General features: G+C 38.2%; 1 protein-coding gene across 41 annotated transcripts in view; it reads left to right on the top strand.

Moving 5' to 3' along the window:
• LOC138310974 (uncharacterized) overlaps positions 1 to 22,021 on the top strand; it is a 229,877-nt gene that overhangs the window by 141,248 nt on the left and 66,608 nt on the right. For 30 of the 41 annotated variants that reach the window (XM_069252370.1, XM_069252360.1, XM_069252369.1 and 27 more), the window contains 30 exons: positions 48 to 611; positions 951 to 1,016; positions 2,181 to 2,753; positions 3,127 to 3,174; positions 3,669 to 3,707; positions 3,930 to 4,493; positions 4,805 to 4,858; positions 5,480 to 6,070; positions 6,765 to 6,812; positions 7,330 to 7,368; positions 7,518 to 8,081; positions 8,476 to 8,541; positions 10,075 to 10,647; positions 10,948 to 10,995; positions 11,483 to 11,521; positions 11,727 to 12,290; positions 12,630 to 12,683; positions 12,954 to 13,553; positions 14,026 to 14,073; positions 14,521 to 14,559; positions 14,753 to 15,316; positions 15,659 to 15,724; positions 16,273 to 16,845; positions 17,241 to 17,288; positions 17,734 to 17,772; positions 17,966 to 18,529; positions 18,904 to 18,969; positions 20,238 to 20,810; positions 21,175 to 21,222; positions 21,447 to 21,485. In XM_069252370.1, the coding sequence (XP_069108471.1) occupies positions 48 to 611; positions 951 to 1,016; positions 2,181 to 2,753; positions 3,127 to 3,174; positions 3,669 to 3,707; positions 3,930 to 4,493; positions 4,805 to 4,858; positions 5,480 to 6,070; positions 6,765 to 6,812; positions 7,330 to 7,368; positions 7,518 to 8,081; positions 8,476 to 8,541; positions 10,075 to 10,647; positions 10,948 to 10,995; positions 11,483 to 11,521; positions 11,727 to 12,290; positions 12,630 to 12,683; positions 12,954 to 13,553; positions 14,026 to 14,073; positions 14,521 to 14,559; positions 14,753 to 15,316; positions 15,659 to 15,724; positions 16,273 to 16,845; positions 17,241 to 17,288; positions 17,734 to 17,772; positions 17,966 to 18,529; positions 18,904 to 18,969; positions 20,238 to 20,810; positions 21,175 to 21,222; positions 21,447 to 21,485 (7,761 nt within the window). The remainder of the gene's footprint in view (positions 1 to 47; positions 612 to 950; positions 1,017 to 2,180; positions 2,754 to 3,126; positions 3,175 to 3,668; positions 3,708 to 3,929; positions 4,494 to 4,804; positions 4,859 to 5,479; positions 6,071 to 6,764; positions 6,813 to 7,329; positions 7,369 to 7,517; positions 8,082 to 8,475; positions 8,542 to 10,074; positions 10,648 to 10,947; positions 10,996 to 11,482; positions 11,522 to 11,726; positions 12,291 to 12,629; positions 12,684 to 12,953; positions 13,554 to 14,025; positions 14,074 to 14,520; positions 14,560 to 14,752; positions 15,317 to 15,658; positions 15,725 to 16,272; positions 16,846 to 17,240; positions 17,289 to 17,733; positions 17,773 to 17,965; positions 18,530 to 18,903; positions 18,970 to 20,237; positions 20,811 to 21,174; positions 21,223 to 21,446; positions 21,486 to 22,021) is intronic. The other 11 variants (XM_069252357.1, XM_069252361.1, XM_069252356.1 and 8 more) reach the window with 11 other exon arrangements.

Raw genomic sequence — 22,021 nt, 5'->3', positions numbered from 1 at the left:
CGTCATACATACCAAAACAGAAAACAACACATTTCGTTGCATTTCAGATTGTGCACTGTCCAAGGTGGACCTGATCATCATCATCGACGCCTCCACCAGTGTAGGACAAGATAACTACGATAAGATGTTGGCTTTCTGTAAGGATTTCCTAAGGAACGCGGACATTGATTCCGGTAACGTACGTGTGGGAGCCTTGATCTATAGTTCTGGGGTAGAAATCCAGTTTAACCTGAACACGTTCTCCTCGAAAGCGGCTATAAACCAGGCTATCGACGAAATTCCCTACATCTACGGAAGTACGAACACGGCGGACGCTTTACAGACGATGAGGAGCATGTTCAACCCCGCTGACGGAGATCGTGATGGCGTCCCTAACATCTGTATCATTTTAACAGACGGTGTATCTAACATCAATTCCCGGAGAACCATCCCGGAAGCAGACCGTGCCAGGGATGACGATATCCACATCTACGCCATTGGTATCGGTCTTCAGGATACAACCGAGTTGGACGGTATCGCCAACAAACCTTCATCAGAAAACAGCTTCAACGTTCAGACCTTTGATGAGCTGAATGCTTTAAGTGACCAGGTCTTCTCTTCTCTCTGTCCAGGTAAATATGATAGCTGTGAACATATCCATGGTTTTATTTGATTATCACTACTGATTGTTGTCGATGGTGTTTCTTCTGATTTAAATGTGATCATTTTTATTGTAATATATATACGTTTAAATCACTTTCATCTCTCTTCACTTATCTAAAAATGTCTATGTCACACAAGTGATATTTGTTATTCTTTCTTGATGTTTGATGTTCAACTATTCTTTTTAATCTATGTAAACGTGCTTTGTTGAATTCTTGTCTCATTCTACTTCTATGCACCAGTAATTTGTATGTTTTCTTCACGATTCTGTACTGTATCTGTTTGTTGTACTTGTCTGTGTGTGACAGTTAAGCGAACCACTGAGCCACCTACGACCACAACTACCACTACAACTCCGGCACCTACTACTACAGGTAACACTGTTGGATCCCAGACCTCTTACCATTTTAGCATGTGCCTATTTTCTTAGCTCATCTGGTTATTCTGGTCCGAAGGGCCATGGTGAATTTAGTCGATATCGCAGCGTTCGGCGTCCGTCGTTTTAGCTGTTTTCATATAAACGACTTCTGATCTGAAACTAAGCATTGGATAATTTTCATGTTGCATATATAGTATTCTTATGGGGTAGGGATCCAAATTTTACAAATGCTGGGCTTGATCCCCGGGGACCTGACGGGCGGGGCCAAAAGTGTCAGTTTGGCTATTTCCATATAAACGACTTCTTCTCTGAAACAAAGAATTCGATAACAATCATATTGAAATGGTAGCATCCTTATCGGGTGATGATTAAAATTGTACCAATTGTGGGGCCAAAAGGGTCAATTGTGCTGTTTGAATTTGTAAAGAGTTTTGATGATAATCACTTAATAAACGAGGTGAGCGACACAGGCTTTCTGAACCTCTTGTTTTATCGATCACATTACATATATACACAGATGCAACATCACACGCATTTTTATTGATATTCATTGCTTTAAATTTATTCTTTCGTTTGTGAATACATCAATAATTTATTGTGGGACATTTTGTGTGAAAGCCAGACATATTACGAATAAATATATTCCTCCGTTCATTTTTATGCACTCAATTTTCACGCATCTCAGATGTGATTAAAATATCATGCATGTTTAGTACAGATAAATTAAAGGTAACATTATGAACAAAATCCATATCGAATGCACCTTTTATTCATGCCAATCCAACGCGACCTTTATCAATATCGAGACTCGTATAATTATGTTTGCGTGACTGGTAATAGCCACATACAAAGATTTGAGATTTCAATATAAGTTGTTAATAAAAAAATAAATGAAATTCTTATGTTTATATTACAGAATTAACAGAAACCAATATCTTTTATCTATAGCTAAATCTAGCTATCAATATATTTTATCTATAGCTAAATCTAGCTATCAATATATTTTATCTATAGCTAAATCATGACATCACAGTTTGATTTCTAGCGTCATTGCGCTTTATATTCTGCATGTTTTGATTTGTTGATTTATATACTGGTTTCGTCACCACAATTGTGATGAATCTTCTTTGATACAATGCTTACTAATTATCGGTAACAGTTACAGACGCTCCAACACCTCCACCTAGAGCCTTCGATCTCGTCATCGTCCTGGATTCTTCCGTAACTCCACAGAAATTCGAATGGATCCGGAATTACGCTAAAATGGTCGCTGGTCGACTCAGTATTGACAACGAGAAATTCCGTGTCGGCCTCCTTAGGTACAGTACTGACCAGGCTGTCCAATACCAGCTGGACGATTACTTGACCAGGGACGGTGTTGTGTCCGCCATTGACGATGTCCGGTACCAGCCAGGAGAGACAAACACCGTGGCTGCTTTAGATTACGTAAGACGGAGGATGTTCAGACCTGAAAATGGTGACAGAGACTTCGCCAGAAACTTCGTCCTTCTCATCACCGGACAAGACGAAAGCGTTGACAGATATGGAGCTTTCCGAGCAGCTGAGAAATTAGAAAATGAAGGTGCCTATATATTCACTGTTGGAGTGGGACTCCGAGACCACAGTGAATTGGACGAGGTCTCTTCACATTCTCTGGAGGAATACCAGCGTCTGTTCTTGCTGTCTGACCGACCTGAGGACATTGACGACGAGTTAGCGTTCCTTGATGCCCGTACGTATATCATATTTCCTTATTGGAGTATATTCCGATAAGTTGGCTGCGACAACTTTTTCACAACATACCTTTGCTATTTTTGTTTGCATCTCCTCTAGGTGTTGGTAGTATATTAATTTTTAAGGTTTTATGCAGTATCTTAAAGCAATGTTAATTGTAAGAACGCAATAGAACAGGGAATTTCGTATGAGGATTAATTCACTCGTGTTAAGGTATGATGTTTAACAAAAACAATACACCAACAGCCAGTGCTTTGCCCTAAGCTCTTCTATCCAAGCCTTACGAAGAACGAGACCGAGAAAGCGAAAAAAACAAAAACTACTTGTACATGTAAGAAACACAGAAATAACCTATAATACAATGTTTTCAGTACCCGAGGAGCCTCCAGAGGGATTCCGTGGACGGCCCTACCCACCAAGTAAGTGTGCAGTATATCATCTGATGATGATTCGAGTTATAAGGATGCAACTTGCAATGTATATGAATCAATGACAATACTGTTATAACATGCTCTGTTTCATTTTTATCAAAACGTTCAGTAGTTTCTACAAAACGACTGGACATTCGGAAACCTGAACAAACTGAGTGGTTTTATAATTTCGTCAGCTAATTTATGAGTAGAAATATAATATAATTTAAAAGTATGATAAAAACATTATACAGTTAATTACTAATGTAGACAATATTAACATGTAGATAATTATATTCTTGGTTACGCTGCATGGCAGAAGGAATATAATAGAATGGAATAATACAATACAATATTGCAAACAAAAGTACTAAAACGCGTCAATATTTGGGTTGGAACCCCGGCCTGGCCGCTATAAGGTCCCAGGTTCGAGCCCAGTCTATTCGCTTTATTTTTTCTTTTCCTGTTAGAGGTTTTTTAACTGAAAATTGTTACTATTCCAGCGACCACGCCAATCCCAATCACGCTTCCTCCAGCGACTGGTAAGTTTATCAAAGCATGTGTTTCCCTACTCGTTATAACATATTTACCACTGTACATTATATTTAATGGATCACAATTAAAGCGGCCAAAATTATCGAAATGAATATTTGTTTGCAAGTCACGATTTTAAACTGTTGTACAAACAATAAATCACGATTAATAACCTCTATCCACCGTATATATCAAAACCAGAAAACATAATATATTGCATTCCATTTCAGATTGTGCCCTGTCCAAGGTTGACCTGATCATCATCATCGACGCCTCCACCAGTGTAGGACAAGATAACTACGATAAAATGCTGGCTTTCTGTAAGGATTTCCTAAGAAACGCCGACATTGATTCCGGTAACGTACGTGTTGGAGCCTTGATCTATAGTTCTGGGGTAGAAATCCAGTTTAACCTGAACACATTCTCCAAGAAAGCTGACATAAACCAGGCTATCGACGAAATTCCATACATCTACGGAAGTACGAACACGGCGGACGCTTTACAGACGATGAGGAACATGTTCAACCCCGCTGATGGAGATCGTGATGGCGTCCCTAATATCTGCATTATCTTAACAGACGGTGTATCTAACATCAATTCCCGGAGAACCATCCCGGAAGCAGACCGAGCCAGGGATGACGATATCCACATCTACGCCATTGGTATTGGTCTTCAGGATACTACTGAGTTGGACGGCATCGCCAACAAACCAACATCGGAAAACAGTTTCAACGTTCAGACCTTTGACGAGCTGAATGCCCTGAGTGACCAGGTCTTCGCTTCTCTCTGTCCAGGTAAAGTCATGTTTAGTGTAGATATTTGTAAAAACTTATGTATTCAATAAATTTATCGACATATTCATTACTATTCCATGATACGCTATCGCTGTTGCTATTTCCATGTTTTCACTGTTGATTGTATTTCTTGTAACACTGTTCACTTGTGTTATACACCAATGCACATTATTTATCTTGTATTGTTTTAGCACAGTGTTGTCGTTGATGCACAGTTTGTGACTTGTGTTATTGTTCATGTTTCTACATGTATTTGTTTTTACATTTGTCCGGTTCATACGTTTATGTTTGTCTCCAACTGTGTGTCTCAGGCTTCAAACAGGAAGAAAGACCAACTACCACGTCAACCGTCATTCCACCTAGAGGTAAAAACCATGTGAAATAATAAAATACTGCAACTTACATAGATTTCCTAGCGCTAGGTCTGGATGTTGTGTAAGCTTAAAATGTTAATATCGCGGCATGAACAACGTAGTCAAATTTTACTGGAAGAATCAAATGTCAGAGTGGATTGGAAATTGCGTTAATATGGGTAATAAATCAATTATAATGAAAATCAAAAGTAGTTTGTATCAATGTGATCTTATCTGCTCGCAAATGTCCTCTCTGGACAGTGTATGCAAGACGAAGTATAGTTCGCTCACCGTCCTTACAAATTGGTTGTATAGCTACCATCTTGTATGCCGAACCGAAACCCACGACAGTTGAGTCGAGCAATGCGTTATATCTCTAGATCTACTGTAATCGTGTGTACAGCATTGTACTTATATCTTTAAAAAATTATTCTTTTCTGAAAGGTAACTTTCTGTGATTGTAATTAATAAAGGTTGAAAAATATTTTTCCTATGTAATAATTTGACTTCACTTTATCGCCCCGTTAATACTAATTTCCGGTCGTGCTCGGTTTCTATTTGCGTCTTAGTTCGTTTTACGTCTTATTTTTTTATTATTCTGGTTTAATGAAACAATTATTAACTTTTTTTTAGTCACTGACGCACCGACCACCACTCCTGCACCAACGCCTCCACCCAGAGCCTTCGATCTCGTCATCGTCCTGGACTCTTCTGTAACACCAGAGACATTCGAATGGATCCGGAATTACGCTAAAATGGTCGCTGGTCGACTCAGTATTGATAACGAGAAATTCCGTGTCGGCCTCCTGAGGTACAGTACTGACCAGGCCGTCCAATACCAGCTTGACGATTACTTGACCAGGGACGGTGTTGTGTCCGCCATGGACGATGTTCGGTACCAACCAGGAGAGACCAACACCGTGGCTGCTTTAGATTATGTAAGACGGAGGATGTTCAGACCCGAAAATGGCGACAGAGACTTCGCTAGAAACTTCGTTCTTCTCATCACCGGACAAGATGAAAGCGTTGATAGATATGGAGCTTTCCGAGCAGCTGAGAAATTAGAAGATGACGGTGCCTATATATTCACTGTTGGAGTAGGACTCCGGGATCACAGTGAACTGGACGAGGTGTCGTCACATCCTCTGGAGGAATACCAGCGTCTGTTCTTACTGTCTGACCGACCTGAGGATATCGACGACGAGTTAGCGTTCCTTGACGCACGTGAGTGTTACATCTTTCTATCATAATGGTATTTAGAATTTAATTTTGTTTAGCTCGCCTTTCAAAGAGGACGGAGGCTTATGGAATCACCCTGGCGACGGCGTTGAAAAACGATCAGGTTAAGGTTTGGGTGTAAGTGTTGAAATACCGTTATCCGTTAAAACACTGACATTGATTTCTACATTTTATCGGTTTGTAAGTGTTGTGATGAGTATTAAAAATCATCTGAAGGACGAGAATGCTGAATTTTGATAATTTCAAGAACCGCAATGAGGGGAAAACAGGCTTTTAGAATTTCAAAAGGCCCAAGGAGCTTGATACAGTGTGTTTTTTTGTTATTTATGTATTTCTAATGCATTTCGTCGGATTTTTAAAATATGTTTTGAGGAAACTAAATCATTTAATGTAAAAGATCTATGATAGAATTGTATCATATGAGGAATTATATGCATATACATGTATATATATTAAAGCCTGTCTCATTTTATAGATTTCAATTCCTTTTTGTGGGTTATCTAAAAGGGAGTATGAATAAAATATGAGCGTTTGAAAGCAACCAGCTCCTTTCTTACACTATTCATAGCACAATTTTAAAATGCTAGGGAAACTGGTTTTTCATATCTGAAAAGGATGTGGTTGAATTAGTGAATTAAGTTGCAAATACTTAATATGATAAAATGTTTTGTAATTTCAGTACCTGAGGAGCCTCCAGAGGGATACCGTGGACGACCTTATCCACCAAGTAAGTGTGTAGTATATCTTCTGATGATATGAATATAGATGTACTTGTGTAATTGACCTGTATATTATTAAACGCTTGGAAATTAAAATTGAAAAAAATGAAGAAAAAAAATTAAAATATTTGCTATTTAAAACAAAAGGTTTCAGCAACTATAGTCACATTGTCTCTTCATAGTGTCAAGTTGAATTACTGAACCAATTTATGCTGTTTCGATTGGTTGTGGTTTCTGTGACGCCAATTATTTTTGTTGTAATAATTGTAACATGCAAATTTCTATACTTGATTGTTAGCTGTTAGATCTATTGTGTCTGGATTAACTGATATTTTACGTACACTTTAAACATTAACATATATAATATCGTCAAAAATACCAACACTTACTACTTAACGTTTAAAACATATGGTGTAAAAATACGTATAATGCCATAACAATATTTGTACGAAGAAAGACTTTTCATCTTGAGGATGTGACCGATCATATTATGATGTCTGACTATTATACATTTTATAATTACAGCCACCACGCCAATTCCAATCACACTTCCTCCTGCCACTGGTGAGTATATCAAAGATTAGTTTTCTTACACGTTATAACTGCTTTATAAACATTGAAGTAGCATTAACTGTATTTTCGTCAAAGTTACTTAACCTTCATCCGTCATACAAACCAAATGTGGAAAATATAATGTTTTCGTTCCATTTCAGATTGTGCCCTGTCCAAGGTGGACCTGATCATCATAATCGACGCCTCCACCAGTGTAGGACAAGATAACTACAATAAAATGCTGGCTTTCTGTAAGGATTTCCTAAGGAACGCCGACATTGATTCCGGTAACGTACGTGTGGGTGCCTTGATCTACAGTTCTGGGGTAGAAATACAGTTTAACTTGAACACATTCTCCAAGAAAGTTGATATAAACCAGGCTATCGACGAAATCCCCTACATCTACGGAAGTACGAACACGGCGGACGCTTTACAGACGATGAGGAACATGTTCAACCCCGCTGACGGAGATCGTGATGGCGTCCCTAACATCTGTATCATCTTAACAGACGGTGTATCGAACATCAATTCCAGGAGAACCATCCCGGAAGCAGACCGAGCCAGGGATGACGATATCCACATCTACGCCATTGGTATTGGTCTTCAAGATACCACTGAGTTGGACGGTATCGCCAACAAACCAACATCAGAAAACAGCTTCAACGTTCAGACCTTTGATGAGCTCAATGCTCTGAGTGACCAGGTCTTCGCTTCTCTCTGTCCAGGTAAATATAGTACCCTTCAATGTTTCCATGATTTTATCTCATTCTGTGCAATGTTTTGTTTTCTACTGGTCTCGGATTGTTAATATAGTTTAAATATGGTTTATTTTCGTTTAAAGGCATTTTTATCCACTCGTAATCTATATCGAAATTTCGTTTTGTCGCACATGTGATGTTCTGTTTGTTGTTCACTCTTAAACTCTGAAGTTTCACAATTGTTCTTAATGTATGTAAGAGTGCTTTGTTTATAATTGATGTCCAACTATTTTGTTCTCTTTTTATGTCAAACTGTTTTGATGAATTATCGTCTCGTTCTACTTCTATGCATCAGTATTTTGTATGTTTTCTTCACGAGTCTGTAATGTATCTGTTTGTTATACTTGTCTGTGTGTGACAGTTAAGCGAACCACTGAGCCACCTACGACCACAACTACCACAACAACTCCGGCACCTACTACTACAGGTAACACTCGTGGAACCCCGACCTCTCTCCATTTAAGCATGTGCTTTTGATTTACGAGTCATTTCCTTATCTCATTGATGTTTCTTACGTACTTAGGGCCCTATCTGGCTGGCTGTCGTCCATGATTATTGTTTGTAGAAACCAATAGGTCCATTGTTTTAAACCCATTTATGTTATAACTTGATACTATATAGACGTGCAATAGACGGTCGAAATCCCACCATTATCCCTAAATATGTCAACATAAAAATAGATATACAAGGATTTGGTGTCCTATTTGTACACTGAGTATTGTGGTTATACTTTTGAAAAAGGTCTGGGAATCTACAATGGCTGCTGTGGTCACTAAAGGGTTCAAAATGTTTTAAATTGTCCGATTTCAAAGAAAAACCAATATACAGGTTTTTTTTTCGGAACAACGAATGCAATGGATATAGATTTGAAGAGATCTGGAAATCTCATTAGTTATTTACTGCAGTTTCGTCTTTGCATATTACAGAGTTAGCTCCCTTGCGGGTAGGAATCCATTGTGACATCATTATTGTGTGGGCGTAAATCACGTCGTTTTCTCGGAAAAATATGACGTTTCGCTCGCAAACATGTGACATCACAATCATTTCCTACCCGCAAATACAGAATAACAATAAACTCATTAAACTTAGCGGGGTTTATTGTATATATAGTGACCATACACAAATCCTACATTATACCGTTTGGTTGATTTGCATCACGTTATGTCTATTCCTTGTGTGTCAACACCTTGATATTTCATGTTACACCATTTTATGTGAAGTTCAGACGAAATGCGGCCAACATTCGCTTGCATACATTGTCTTACTTGTATTACTCATTTTAAGTAAAATTTTGCAGTTGATTTGTGCATGCTAGGATTGCATGTCTGCTAAAGATGAGTAAGGGATAATTAATGCCAATCTTAGGTAACCTTTCCAGTCATAAAACTAATGGTTTAACATACCCGCGACGACTCTATTTACATGAAGTTATGATTAAGAAATCATGAGCTAAATCGGGATCTATTACTTTCAGTTATGGCTTAATATTCGACTATCATGCATGTTGTGAATTGTTTAATTTTATACTCATATAAAATGTTTGAACACCTACAGTATGTGCTTTTCTCTTTGCTCAACCCAGGGAAATTTAAAACAAAATATCTTGCATTTTGTCACCTCTAAAGGATTCCAACCTCTTTTTTTACAAAATATGTCAAAATTATATTTTATTGAACTATTTCGTATAGCTAAATAGCAATTTCTATATCTATACAACCGTACAATATCGACATTGACTATAGATGCATGATATATGTATGCCAAATAACTCTTTTAGTGAAATATTCGTTGTCAAGCATGCATTAGTACAGATTAATCTCTTGTAAAAAATAACGATGATGTATACATTTGTTTAACAAATAACTGAAAAGTGGTAATCCGAGATAAACGTTTACATTAGTTATGGTATTAAATGTATGACGACCTCTATAATCTAATCCTTATTGATTATCGGTTATAGTTACAGACGCTCTAACACCTCCACCCAGAGCCTTTGATCTCGTCATCGTCCTGGATTCTTCCGTAACACCAGAGACATTCGAATGGATCCGGAATTACGCTAAAATGGTCGCTGGTCGACTCAGTATTGACAACGAGAAATTCCGTGTCGGCCTCCTCATGTACAGTACTGACCAGGCCGTCCAATACCAGCTGGACGATTACTTGACCAGGGACGGCGTTGTGTCCGCCATGGACGATGTCCAGTACCAGCCAGGAGAGACAAACACCGTGGCTGCTTTAGATTACGTAAGACGGAGGATGTTCAGACCTGAAAATGGTGACAGAGACTTCGCTAGAAACTTCGTCCTTCTCATCACCGGACAAGACGAAAGCGTTGACAGATATGGAGCTTTCCGAGCAGCTGAGAAATTAGAAGATGACGGTGCCTATATATTCACTGTTGGAGTGGGACTCCGGGACCACAGTGAACTGGACGAGGTGTCGTCACATCCTCTGGAGGAATACCAGCGTCTGTTCTTACTGTCTGACCGACCCGAGGATATTGATGACGAGTTAGCGTTCCTTGATGCACGTAAGTGAAACATTTTATGTTAACTAGATCAATAACATGAACATTTCAATTACATCTTAAAATATACATTTACTCTATGTTTTCTATTCTGGATAAAATTTAACCAAGTGAAGGAATGCAAATGCATTTGAAAAGGTATAAAATGCGCATCAGGATTGAAGATTAAAACCACCTGTTGATGTGTTGATGGTTTTAAGGGGAAATACAATATCATACACCAATAGGTAAGTCTGTTGCTTTAACATAGATCTCCCAAGTATAGTTTATGGAAAAATAAGATGTCTAAATGTTTGTTTTCAGTACCCGAAGATCCTCCAGAGGGATTCCGTGGACGACCCTATCCACCAAGTAAGTGTGACGTATATCTTCTGATAATATAAGTAGATTAGCATATACGTGTATATGGGTCAATTTCAAGTCTATTTTGTAATCTAATGTTCTTGTCGTTTGTCAATCTGTAATCAGGGTCTGCAAGCTTTCCAGAAAAAGGCTTGGAAATTCAAATACTGGAACAACCACATATCAATTATGTTAGTTCTGTAGCTATATTTCAAATATCTTGCAAATTATATACAGAGTAATATTATAAAACTACTTATGTTGTATTTATTTACATACATATATGAACATAGCAAATGTCAGTGACACAACTTATAATAGTATGACATATGTATGACGAAATGTGTGACGTAATACAAAAGAAAATGTATAATGAATAGGTACCACATTAGAATTTATAATTATTGTCAAGACAACGAAACTTATGCTTACAACATTAAAAATTTAGTATTTATGCATAGTTTTCGTATATAGTTATACATTTTCATAATTCCAGCCACCACGCCAATTCCAATCACGCTTCCTCCTGCCACTGGTGAGTCTATCATTTGTTTTCTTCGCTACTTCATACACTATTTAATTGAATCTACACAAAGCGGATAGAAACAGCAAGTACAATTGATGAACTTTTTTTCAAATCAGGATTTACGACTTAACAAACTAACACCAAATAATGTTACGTAATCCTTTTCCGTAACGTATACCAAAAACAGGAAGCAATATATTCCGTTCCATTTCAGATTGTGCTCTGTCCAAGGTGGACCTGATCATCATCATCGACGCCTCCACCAGTGTAGGACAAGATAACTACGATAAAATGCTAGCTTTCTGTAAAGATTTCCTAAGGAACGCCGACATTGATTCGGGTAACGTACGTGTGGGTGCCTTGATCTACAGTTCCGGGGTAGAAATTCAGTTTAACTTGAACACATTTTCCAAAAAAGTTGACATAAACCAGGCTATCGACGAAATTCCCTACATCTACGGAAGTACGAACACGGCGGACGCTTTACAGACGATGAGGAACATGTTCAACCCCGCTGACGGAGATCGTGATGGCGTCCCTAACATCTGTATCATCTTAACAGACGGTGTATCTAACATCAATTCCCGGAGAACCATCCCGGAAGCAGACCGAGCCAGGGATGACGATATCCACATCTACGCCATTGGTATTGGTCTGCAAGATACCACCGAGTTGGACGGTATCGCCAACAAACCGACAGCAGAAAACAGCTTCAACGTTCAGACCTTTGACGAGCTGAATGCTCTGAGTGACCAGGTTTTCGCTTCTCTCTGTCCAGGTAAAGTCATGTTTAATGTAGATGTTTGATACATTTCATAAATTACATGTCATACTTTTGTTTTGTATCATTGCCCTTTGTCGGCATTTTCATATATGTTATATGTGACTTTGATACGATATTGGTGTTACTATTTCAATGTTTTAGTGTTGATGTTTCACTTTGTAACTTTGTTCACATGTTATATACTCATGTAGAGTATTTAACCTGTAATGTTTTAGCACATTGTTGTCGTTTTAGCACATTGTTGTAGTTAATACACAGTTTGTGACTTGTGTTTTTGTTTTACATTTGTCCTCTGTTCACATGTTTATGTTTGTCTCCAACTGTGTGTCTCAGGCTTAAAACAGGACGAAAGATCAACTACCACGTCAACCGTCATTCCACCTAGAGGTAAAAACCATATGTGTATTGGTAAAACGTCGTACGTTTCTTTAAAAACCTATAACATTTTGTTAGAAGTCTCCACCTTTCTAAATCTAGTGCAATAACCTTTTCTTTTAATATTGTATACATGGATATTTCGTATTACCAGAGTAATAACGTTGACTAGTCTATTAACAGGACTTATATCGACGATATTCAATTTGGCCTAGCCTTTCAATTCCAGGTAAAAAAAATAGATAAACTATTTAAAGAAATCAATTATTATTGTTTAATTAGTCACTGATGCACCGACAACAACCACCACCACTCCTGCACCAACGCCTCCACCCAGAGCCTTCGATCTCGTCATCGTCCTCGACTCTTCTGTTACCCCGGAGACATTCGAATGGATCCGGAATTACGCTAAAATGGTCGCTGGTCGACTCAGTATTGACAATGAGAAATTCCGTGTCGGCCTTCTTAGGTACAGTACTGACCAGGCCGTCCAATACCAGCTTGACGATTACTTGACCAGGGACGGCGTTGTGTCCGCCATGGACGATGTCCGGTACCAGCCAGGAGAGACAAACACCGTGGCTGCTTTAGATTACGTAAGACGGAGGATGTTCAGACCTGAAAATGGTGACAGAGACTTCGCTAGAAATTTCGTCCTTCTCATCACCGGACAAGACGAAAGCGTTGACAGATATGGAGCTTTCCGAGCAGCTGAGAAATTAGAAGATGACGGTGCCTATCTATTCACTGTTGGAGTGGGACTCCGAGATCACAGTGAACTGGACGAGGTGTCGTCACATCCTCTGGAGGAATACCAGCGTCTGTTCTTACTATCAGACCGACCCGAGGATATCGATGACGAGTTAGCTTTCCTTGATGCTTGTAAGTGTAACATATATTACAATAATGGAGTATATCCCAATCTGTTTAAATAATATCATCTCAACCTTTATCTACTATTGTTCTGGATTGATTGCATCTAATTTTCCTTAGTGCCTTGATATCCAATTGTTTTCGATAACTATGAATATTATAAAGCAATATTAATTGTATGTAAAACGTAAATAACTCTTTTCATAATTGTGGATATTTCAATATATTTCAATATATTTGGCATACGGATTTTAATTTCCCGTTTTAACAGTTTTTTTTGCCAAATACAACATACCACAAGCCAGTCATTTGCCTTAATATATCATGCCCATTTGCTTAATATATCATGCCCATGCATAACAAAAAAAATAATCTAAAGGAACAAACAAATACATAGTTTCGTATGTTAAAGGAGAAGTAGAATAATCACCGAATTCTGTCATTATCCGAACTATATGATGAAAAAATTTGCGTGTTTCAGTACCCGAGGAGCCTCCAGAGGGATTCCGTGGACGACCTTATCCGCCAAGTAAGTGTGCATCTGATGATAATACGACTGGATAAATATGTATACTAGGCTTACAAAGCAAATGCATTAAGGTTAATGCTGAATTATAATCTTATTTATCTTTAACATGGTCAAACCTGAAATACGTGCTGAGATACGAAGTTTTTTACCAACCTTCGAAAATTCACAAATGTGGGGAAAAACTGAATACTGCTGCAATTTATTAACAAAATTAAGACTTCATAAACGATTCAACAAATGATGAACGAGATAAATTAATAATAAAGGAAATTTTAACATGTATTCCAATTTTCAGTGACGCCACCTTATGCTAGTATGATTTATGTATGGCGTATTGTATTGAAATTCGACATAACAAGTATAATTTGGACAAACACACGTTCCCCTTTACAATGTCATCGTTTATGTAAAGTTTCTGACAGAATTATACAATTTTCATGATTCCAGCCACGACGCCAATTCCAATCACACTTCCTCCAGCCACTGGTGAGTCTATCATTTTGCTTTCTTACTCGTATAGTGGAATTTTGACAAAACGGATAGAAACCGTAAAACTTATTCATGAACTTTTTTTTTCAAATCGGGAATCACTACTTTACAAAAATACTAACAAAGTTACATAACCTTCATCCGTCGTACACGCCAAAAACCAAAAACAATATATTTCGTTCCATTTCAGATTGTGCCCTGTCCAAGGTTGACCTTATCATCATCATCGACGCCTCCACCAGTGTAGGACAAGATAACTACAATAAAATGCTGGCTTTTTGTAAGGATTTCCTAAGGAACGCCGACATTGATTCCGGTAACGTACGTGTGGGAGCCTTGATCTACAGTTCTGGGGTAGAAATACAGTTTAACCTAAACACATTCTCCAAGAAAGTTGACATTAACCAGGCTATCGACGAAATTCCCTATATCTACGGAAGTACGAACACGGCGGACGCTTTACAGACGATGAGGAACATGTTCAACCCCGCTGACGGAGATCGTGATGGCGTCCCTAACATCTGTATCATCTTAACAGACGGTGTATCTAACATCAATTCCCGGAGAACCATCCCGGAAGCAGACCGAGCCAGGGATGACGATATCCACATCTACGCCATTGGTATTGGTCTTCAGGATACCACCGAGTTGGACGGCATCGCCAACAAACCAACATCAGAAAACAGCTTCAACGTTCAGACCTTTGACGAGCTGAATGCCCTGAGTGACCAGGTTTTCGCTTCTCTCTGTCCAGGTAAATATAGTACCCTTCCATATATCCATGATTTTATCTCATTCTGCACACTGTTTTGTTTTCTACGGTATAAGTCGCAAATTTTGAATATTGTTACCAGTTGGTTTTGTTTTAAGGCACTTGTATGAAGTCATAAACTCTAATGAATAATTCGTATTGTCGCACATGTGATGTTTTGTATGTTGTTCACTCTTAAACGTTCTTGTTTCATTATTCTTATCTTTGTGATAGTGATTGTTGAATTATCTTCTCGTTCTACATCTATGCACCAGTAGTTTGTATGTTTTCTTCACGAATCTGTACTGTATCTGTTTGTTTGTTATACTTATCTGTGTGTGACAGTTAAGCGAACCACTGAGCCACCTACGACCACAACTACCACAACAACTCCGGCACCTACTACTACAGGTAACACTCGTGGAACCCCGACCTTACTCCACATTTGCATGTGTCTACTGTTTTTGTTATGACATAAATACACCGTTGGATATTACAAATGCCCATGTGCCTTTTTATTACATGATATCGAATGACATACATTGATTTAAATTCATTGTGTCGCGTTGATTTTAATAGGTTCTTGCAGAATATGTTGTGAGAAGTTGAATCCATATATTGATACATTGTACATTCAATTTTACTATTTTTGTTACCCAAATTATTATTTTCATTTTTTCATATTTTAGTCCCATCGTTGAAGGCATCATTTATTTTGTTGAAAACAAATGGAATAATGATATTTCATATCTTTATATTGTTAAATATATAAAAATGTATAAATAGATAGATTAACAGAAACACATATGCTGTATCTGTTACTAAATCATGATATCTCATATTGGCGTTTTGCTTTGTACACAATTATGATGGTGTGATTTATAATTTATACACTTATATCGTATACACAATTATGGTGAATCTTCTTTGATATAATGCTTATTTTTTATCGGTAACAGTTACAGACGCTCCAACACCTCCACCTAGAGCTTTCGATCTCGTCATAGTCCTCGACTCTTCCGTAACACCGGAGACATTCGAATGGATCCGGAATTACGCTAAAATGGTCGCTGGTCGACTCAGTATTGACAACGAGAAATTCCGTGTCGGCCTCCTCAGGTACAGTACTGACCAGGCCGTCCAATACCAGCTGGACGATTACTTGACCAGGGACGGCGTTGTGTCCGCCATGGACGATGTCCGGTACCAGCCAGGAGAGACAAATACCGTGGCTGCTTTAGATTACGTAAGACAGAGGATGTTCAGACCTGAAAATGGTGACAGAGACTTCGCTAGAAATTTCGTTCTTCTCATCACTGGACAAGACGAAAGCGTTGACAGATATGGAGCTTTCCGGGCAGCTGAAAAATTAGAAAATGAAGATGCCTATATATTCACTGTTGGAGTGGGACTCCGGGACCACAGTGAACTGGACGAGGTATCGTCACATCCTCTGGAGGAATACCAGCGTCTGTTCTTACTGTCTGACCGACCCGAGGATATCGATGACGAGTTAGCGTTCCTTGATGCACGTGAGTGTAACATCCTCTACAATAATGGAGATATACCAAAATATTAAATTAATTTAATCTCAACCTTCATTTACTGTTGTTCTGGATTGCTACTGATTTCCCTTAGCAATGTTTATTAAAATAGTGTAAAGCAATATCAATAGTGTGTAAAACGTAAACCAGTCTTTCCAGAATTGCGAATATTTCGATATATTTCGCATGCGGGTTTAAAATTCTCGTTTTAATGGTTTTGTTTTGCGAAATACAACATATCATCAACCAGTCATTTGCTCTTAGATAACCAAAAATAGTCCAATGGCACAAAAACATAGTTTCGAATGTGAAAGGAATATTGGAATAATCACCGAAAATTGGCATTATCCCAAACTATATGATAAAATATTTGCGTTTTTCAGTACCCGAGGAGCCGCCAGAGGGTTTCCGTGGACGACCTTATCCGCCAAGTAAGTGTGCAGTATAATATCTGATGATAATACGACTGGATAAATATGTATACTGTACATACAAAGCAAATAAATGAAGGTTAAAGCTTTTGTATAATACAATAGTTTTTTAACATGGTCAAATCCTAAACACGTTCTGAGATACGAAGTTTTAAAACTTTCGAAAATTCACAATCGTGAGAAAGAACTGAATAGTGCTGCAATCTGTTAACTAAATTGAGACTTCAAATAGGAAATGATAAACAAAATACACTACTGATGTAGAAAATATTAACATATATCCCAATTTTCAGTGACGCCAACGTGTGCTAGTATGACTTATGAATGGCGTATTGTATTGAAATTCGACCTAACAAGTATTGTTTGGACAAACACACGTTCCCCTTTACAACGTCATTGTTTATGTAAAGTTTCTGACAGAGTTATACAATTTTCATGATTCCAGCCACGACGCCAATTCCAATCACACTTCCTCCAGCCACTGGTGAGTCTATCATTTTGCTTTCTTACTCGTATAGTAGAATTTTGACAAAACGGATAGAAACCGTAAAATTTATTCCTGAACTTTTTTTTTAAAATCGGGAATTAGTACTTTACAAAAATACTTACAAAGTGACATAACCTTCATCCGTCGTACATGCCAAAAATCAAAAACAATATATTTCGTTCCATTTCAGATTGTGCCCTGTCCAAGGTTGACCTGATCATCATCATCGACGCCTCCACCAGTGTAGGACAAGATAACTACGATAAAATGCTGGCTTTCTGTAAGGATTTCCTAAGGAACGCCGACATTGATTCCGGTAACGTACGTGTGGGTGCCTTGATCTACAGTTCCGGGGTAGAAATCCAGTTTAACCTGAACACGTTTTCCTCGAAAGCGGATATAAACCAGGCTATTGACGACATTCCCTACATCTACGGAAGTACGAACACGGCGGACGCTTTACAGACGATGAGGAACATGTTCAACCCCGCTGACGGAGATCGTGATGGCGTCCCTAACATCTGTATCATCTTAACAGACGGTGTATCTAACATCAATTCCCGGAGAACCATCCCGGAAGCAGACCGAGCCAGGGATGACGATATCCACATCTACGCCATTGGTATTGGTCTTCAGGATACCACCGAGTTGGACGGCATCGCCAACAAACCAACATCAGAAAACAGCTTCAACGTTCAGACCTTTGACGAGCTGAATGCTCTGAGTGACCAGGTCTTCTCTTCTCTCTGTCCAGGTAACTATGATAGTAACAAAAATTCATATCTGATTTTATCGAATATTCACTACTGTTTCTTGTCGATGGTATATTCCAATACGGATATGTTATTACTGTTAATTGTGGTATATTTTCTATTAAAAACATTTACATATCTTTCTTTATCTAAAATTGTCTTTGTCGCACAAATGTTTGTTTGTTATTCACACTCGATACTTGATGTCCAACTGTCGTTTATATTTGATGTCCAACTATTGTTTTGTTTCAATTTGATGTCAAACTACTCGTTGAATTATCGTATCTTTCTACTTCGATATATGCACCAGTAATTTGTATGTTTTCTTCACGAATCTGTACTGTATCTGTTTGTTATACTTGTCTGTGTGTGACAGTTAAGCGAACCACTGAGCCACCTACGACCACAACTACCACAACAACTCCGGCACCTACTACCACAGGTAACACTCGTGGATCCCTGTCCTCCCTCCATTTTAGCATGTGCCTATTTTAGCTTACCATCATCAGATGGTGGATTATTCAAATTGCCTTTCGTCCGTGGGCCGTCGTCTGTCCTTCAATAATACTTGTTTCTTATGAAGTAGTCCACTGATTTTTCTCACATTTTACATGTATGGTTTCCATGGTCCAAAAGAGTGTCATGGTGATATTCAAACTGATTGGAAAAACAATATGGCCGCCAGGCAGGCATCTTGGATTTTGATAGTTGAAGTTTGTTACCGCTATTTCACAGAATTTACTGTCTCAAATTACATATGTAGGTTGCTCTAGGGTACTAATAATGCATAATGCATTTTGGGACTGATTGGTGAACAAGATGGTCGACTGATCACCATCTTGAATTTTGCTATTTGAAGTTTGTTGCCGCTATTTCCTAAAATGTACAGAAGGAATTTGTTTCAAATTCCATATGTAGGTTCCGTTTAAGCATTAGTTGTGCATATTGCATTTTGGGAGTGATCGATCAACAATATGGCCGGCCGCCATCTTTGATTTTTGTATTTGAAGTTTGTTACCGTTATTTCTGAGAAATTACTAAAGGAATCTGTCTGAAATTTCATTTTGTCTGGTGCATATTGCATTTTGGGTGACATCGGTCTTCTAATGGCCAACTGACCGCCATCTTGGATTTTGATAATAAAGTTTGAAAAGTAGAGAAAAGGTCTGTTTTTCCTTTGTCAGATGTAAATCATTCTTTGGTGGGTGCAAAGATCCCCTTGTGATCTCTTGTTGTTTTACATAACGTATATATCTATATGCAATATTACACATTTTTCATGTGCCTCATTTTAATTAGGTAACGTCACATAATTGTGCAATACTACACGTTACCATTGATATACATTGCTTCAAATTCATTCCATCGTCTGTCTATACATAAATAATTGCTTACAAACTATGTGGTGTGAAAATGAATATATATAATGTTACATCCATTTTTATTCTTTCCGTCAATGTTTTTTTAAATTCACATTTTAGTCCCGTTTAATGTTGAGCGAATCATTTTTGTTGTAGAATAAATGGAAAATGATAAATAAACAGACACTAATACGCTGTCTTTAGCTAAATTATGATAATCCAGATGGACTTTCCGTTTTGTACTCAATTATATTATACATGTAGTGATTTGTTGATTTATATACTGAAATCATATGCACAATTATTATGAATCTTCTGTGATCTAATGCATACTAATTATCTGTAACAGTTACAGACGCTCCAACGCCTCCGCCCAGAGCCTTCGATCTCGTTATCGTCCTTGACTCTTCCGTAACACCAGATACATTCGAATGGATCCGGAATTACGCTAAAATGGTCGCTGGTCGACTCAGTATTGACAACGAGAAATTCCGTGTCGGCCTCCTCAGGTACAGTACTGACCAGGCCGTCCAATACCAGCTGGACGATTACTTGACCAGGGACGGCGTTGTGTCCGCCATGGACGATGTCCGGTACCAGCCAGGAGAGACAAACACCGTAGCTGCTTTAGATTACGTAAGACGGAGGATGTTCAGACCTGAAAATGGTGACAGAGACTTCGCTAGAAACTTCGTCCTTCTCATCACGGGACAAGACGAAAGCGTTGACAGATATGGAGCTTTCCGAGCAGCTGAAAAATTAGAAGATGACGGTGCCTATATATTCACTGTTGGAGTGGGACTCCGGGACCACAGTGAACTGGACGAGGTGTCGTCACATCCTCTGGAGAAATACCAGCGTCTGTTCTTACTGTCTGACCGACCCGAGGATATCGATGACGAGTTAGCGTTCCTAGATGCACGTGAGTGTGACATATTTCTGTGTCAACTAGATTAAAATTTGGTGAACAGAAATGCACATTTGCTATTTGTTTTCTATTCTAGTTTATTTCTGGTCGTTGGTTCATCCTCGATGAAAGTATATCCAATTAAGAAATGTATTTATAAAGTAATATAATGTCTGCCAAGATTGCGAATATTTCACTCAGTTTCATGTCAAGATAAAATAGTACCATTTTGAGAGTGAATAGTTAGAGAGAGAAAAAGAATAATAATTCACAGCAATCTGTATGTGTTTTACTTCAATTCCTACCATAATAATATCAAGGTAAAACTTATTTTTCAAATTCCACGTTGATTAAAACGTTTATTTATTTTCGCTTTCAGTTCCAGAACAGCCTCCAGAAGGATACCGTGGACGACCTTATCCACCAAGTAAGTGTGCAGAATATCATCTGAAGATGGTGCGAGTTCGAAGTGATGTACCTTGCAAATAAATCAAAATTAATGTTGTTTTTAACCAAATATACATAGTTTTTGTAAATCTTTGAAGACGTTCTTAAGTGACAAATTCTCATTATATGCTTGATAGTTCAAAAATATTCAGCATTTTTATGACGTTGGCTATCAGAGACTAACACAATATTTTATTATTCCAGCAACGACGCCAATTCCAATCACGCTTCCTCCTGCTACTGGTAAGTTTATCAAAGCATTTTTAAAGCCGTTAATGACTGAGCCAAGTGGCTTTATTAAGATAGGTGCGTGTTGAAACAATCTCCAGTTGATGCGTGCGCATCTGCTGACTTCCGGTATTGACAGTTCGCCAGATAGATAAGCGTATCTATATCTCTGATGTCACCAACCTGTCCATAATATTATAATTACTACTTGATATATTTGCAGTTCACAAATAGAAATGGGGTTTTCTTGATGCATTCTTCTGTAGTATTCGTGCATTTTACGGTCGGTATGCGGCTAAAGAACTTGACCTAGATTTAGAGCTGACAGTAGATTTGTTGTAGTCCTACACTTTGTGAAAATAAGGCATATGCTTTAGCGGGGTATTCAACACACGTGTTTCAAAAGTAACATCGGATCTGTAGGACAGATTGTTTTTAAGATGAAACTATCAAAATTTGTTGTTGCAACGGCTTTTCATGTCATACTGATATAATTCTAGTTCTAATTGATAAAGAGGTCTTTCCTGCACAAAATAAATTCCTTGTCAAGA

This window comes from Argopecten irradians, chromosome 16 (genome assembly GCF_041381155.1).
Source record: "Argopecten irradians isolate NY chromosome 16, Ai_NY, whole genome shotgun sequence".
Classification (NCBI taxonomy): Eukaryota; Metazoa; Mollusca; class Bivalvia; order Pectinida; family Pectinidae; genus Argopecten; species Argopecten irradians.
Note: the sequence above shows the minus strand (reverse complement) of the source record. Positions and strands in the feature narration are given on the sequence as shown.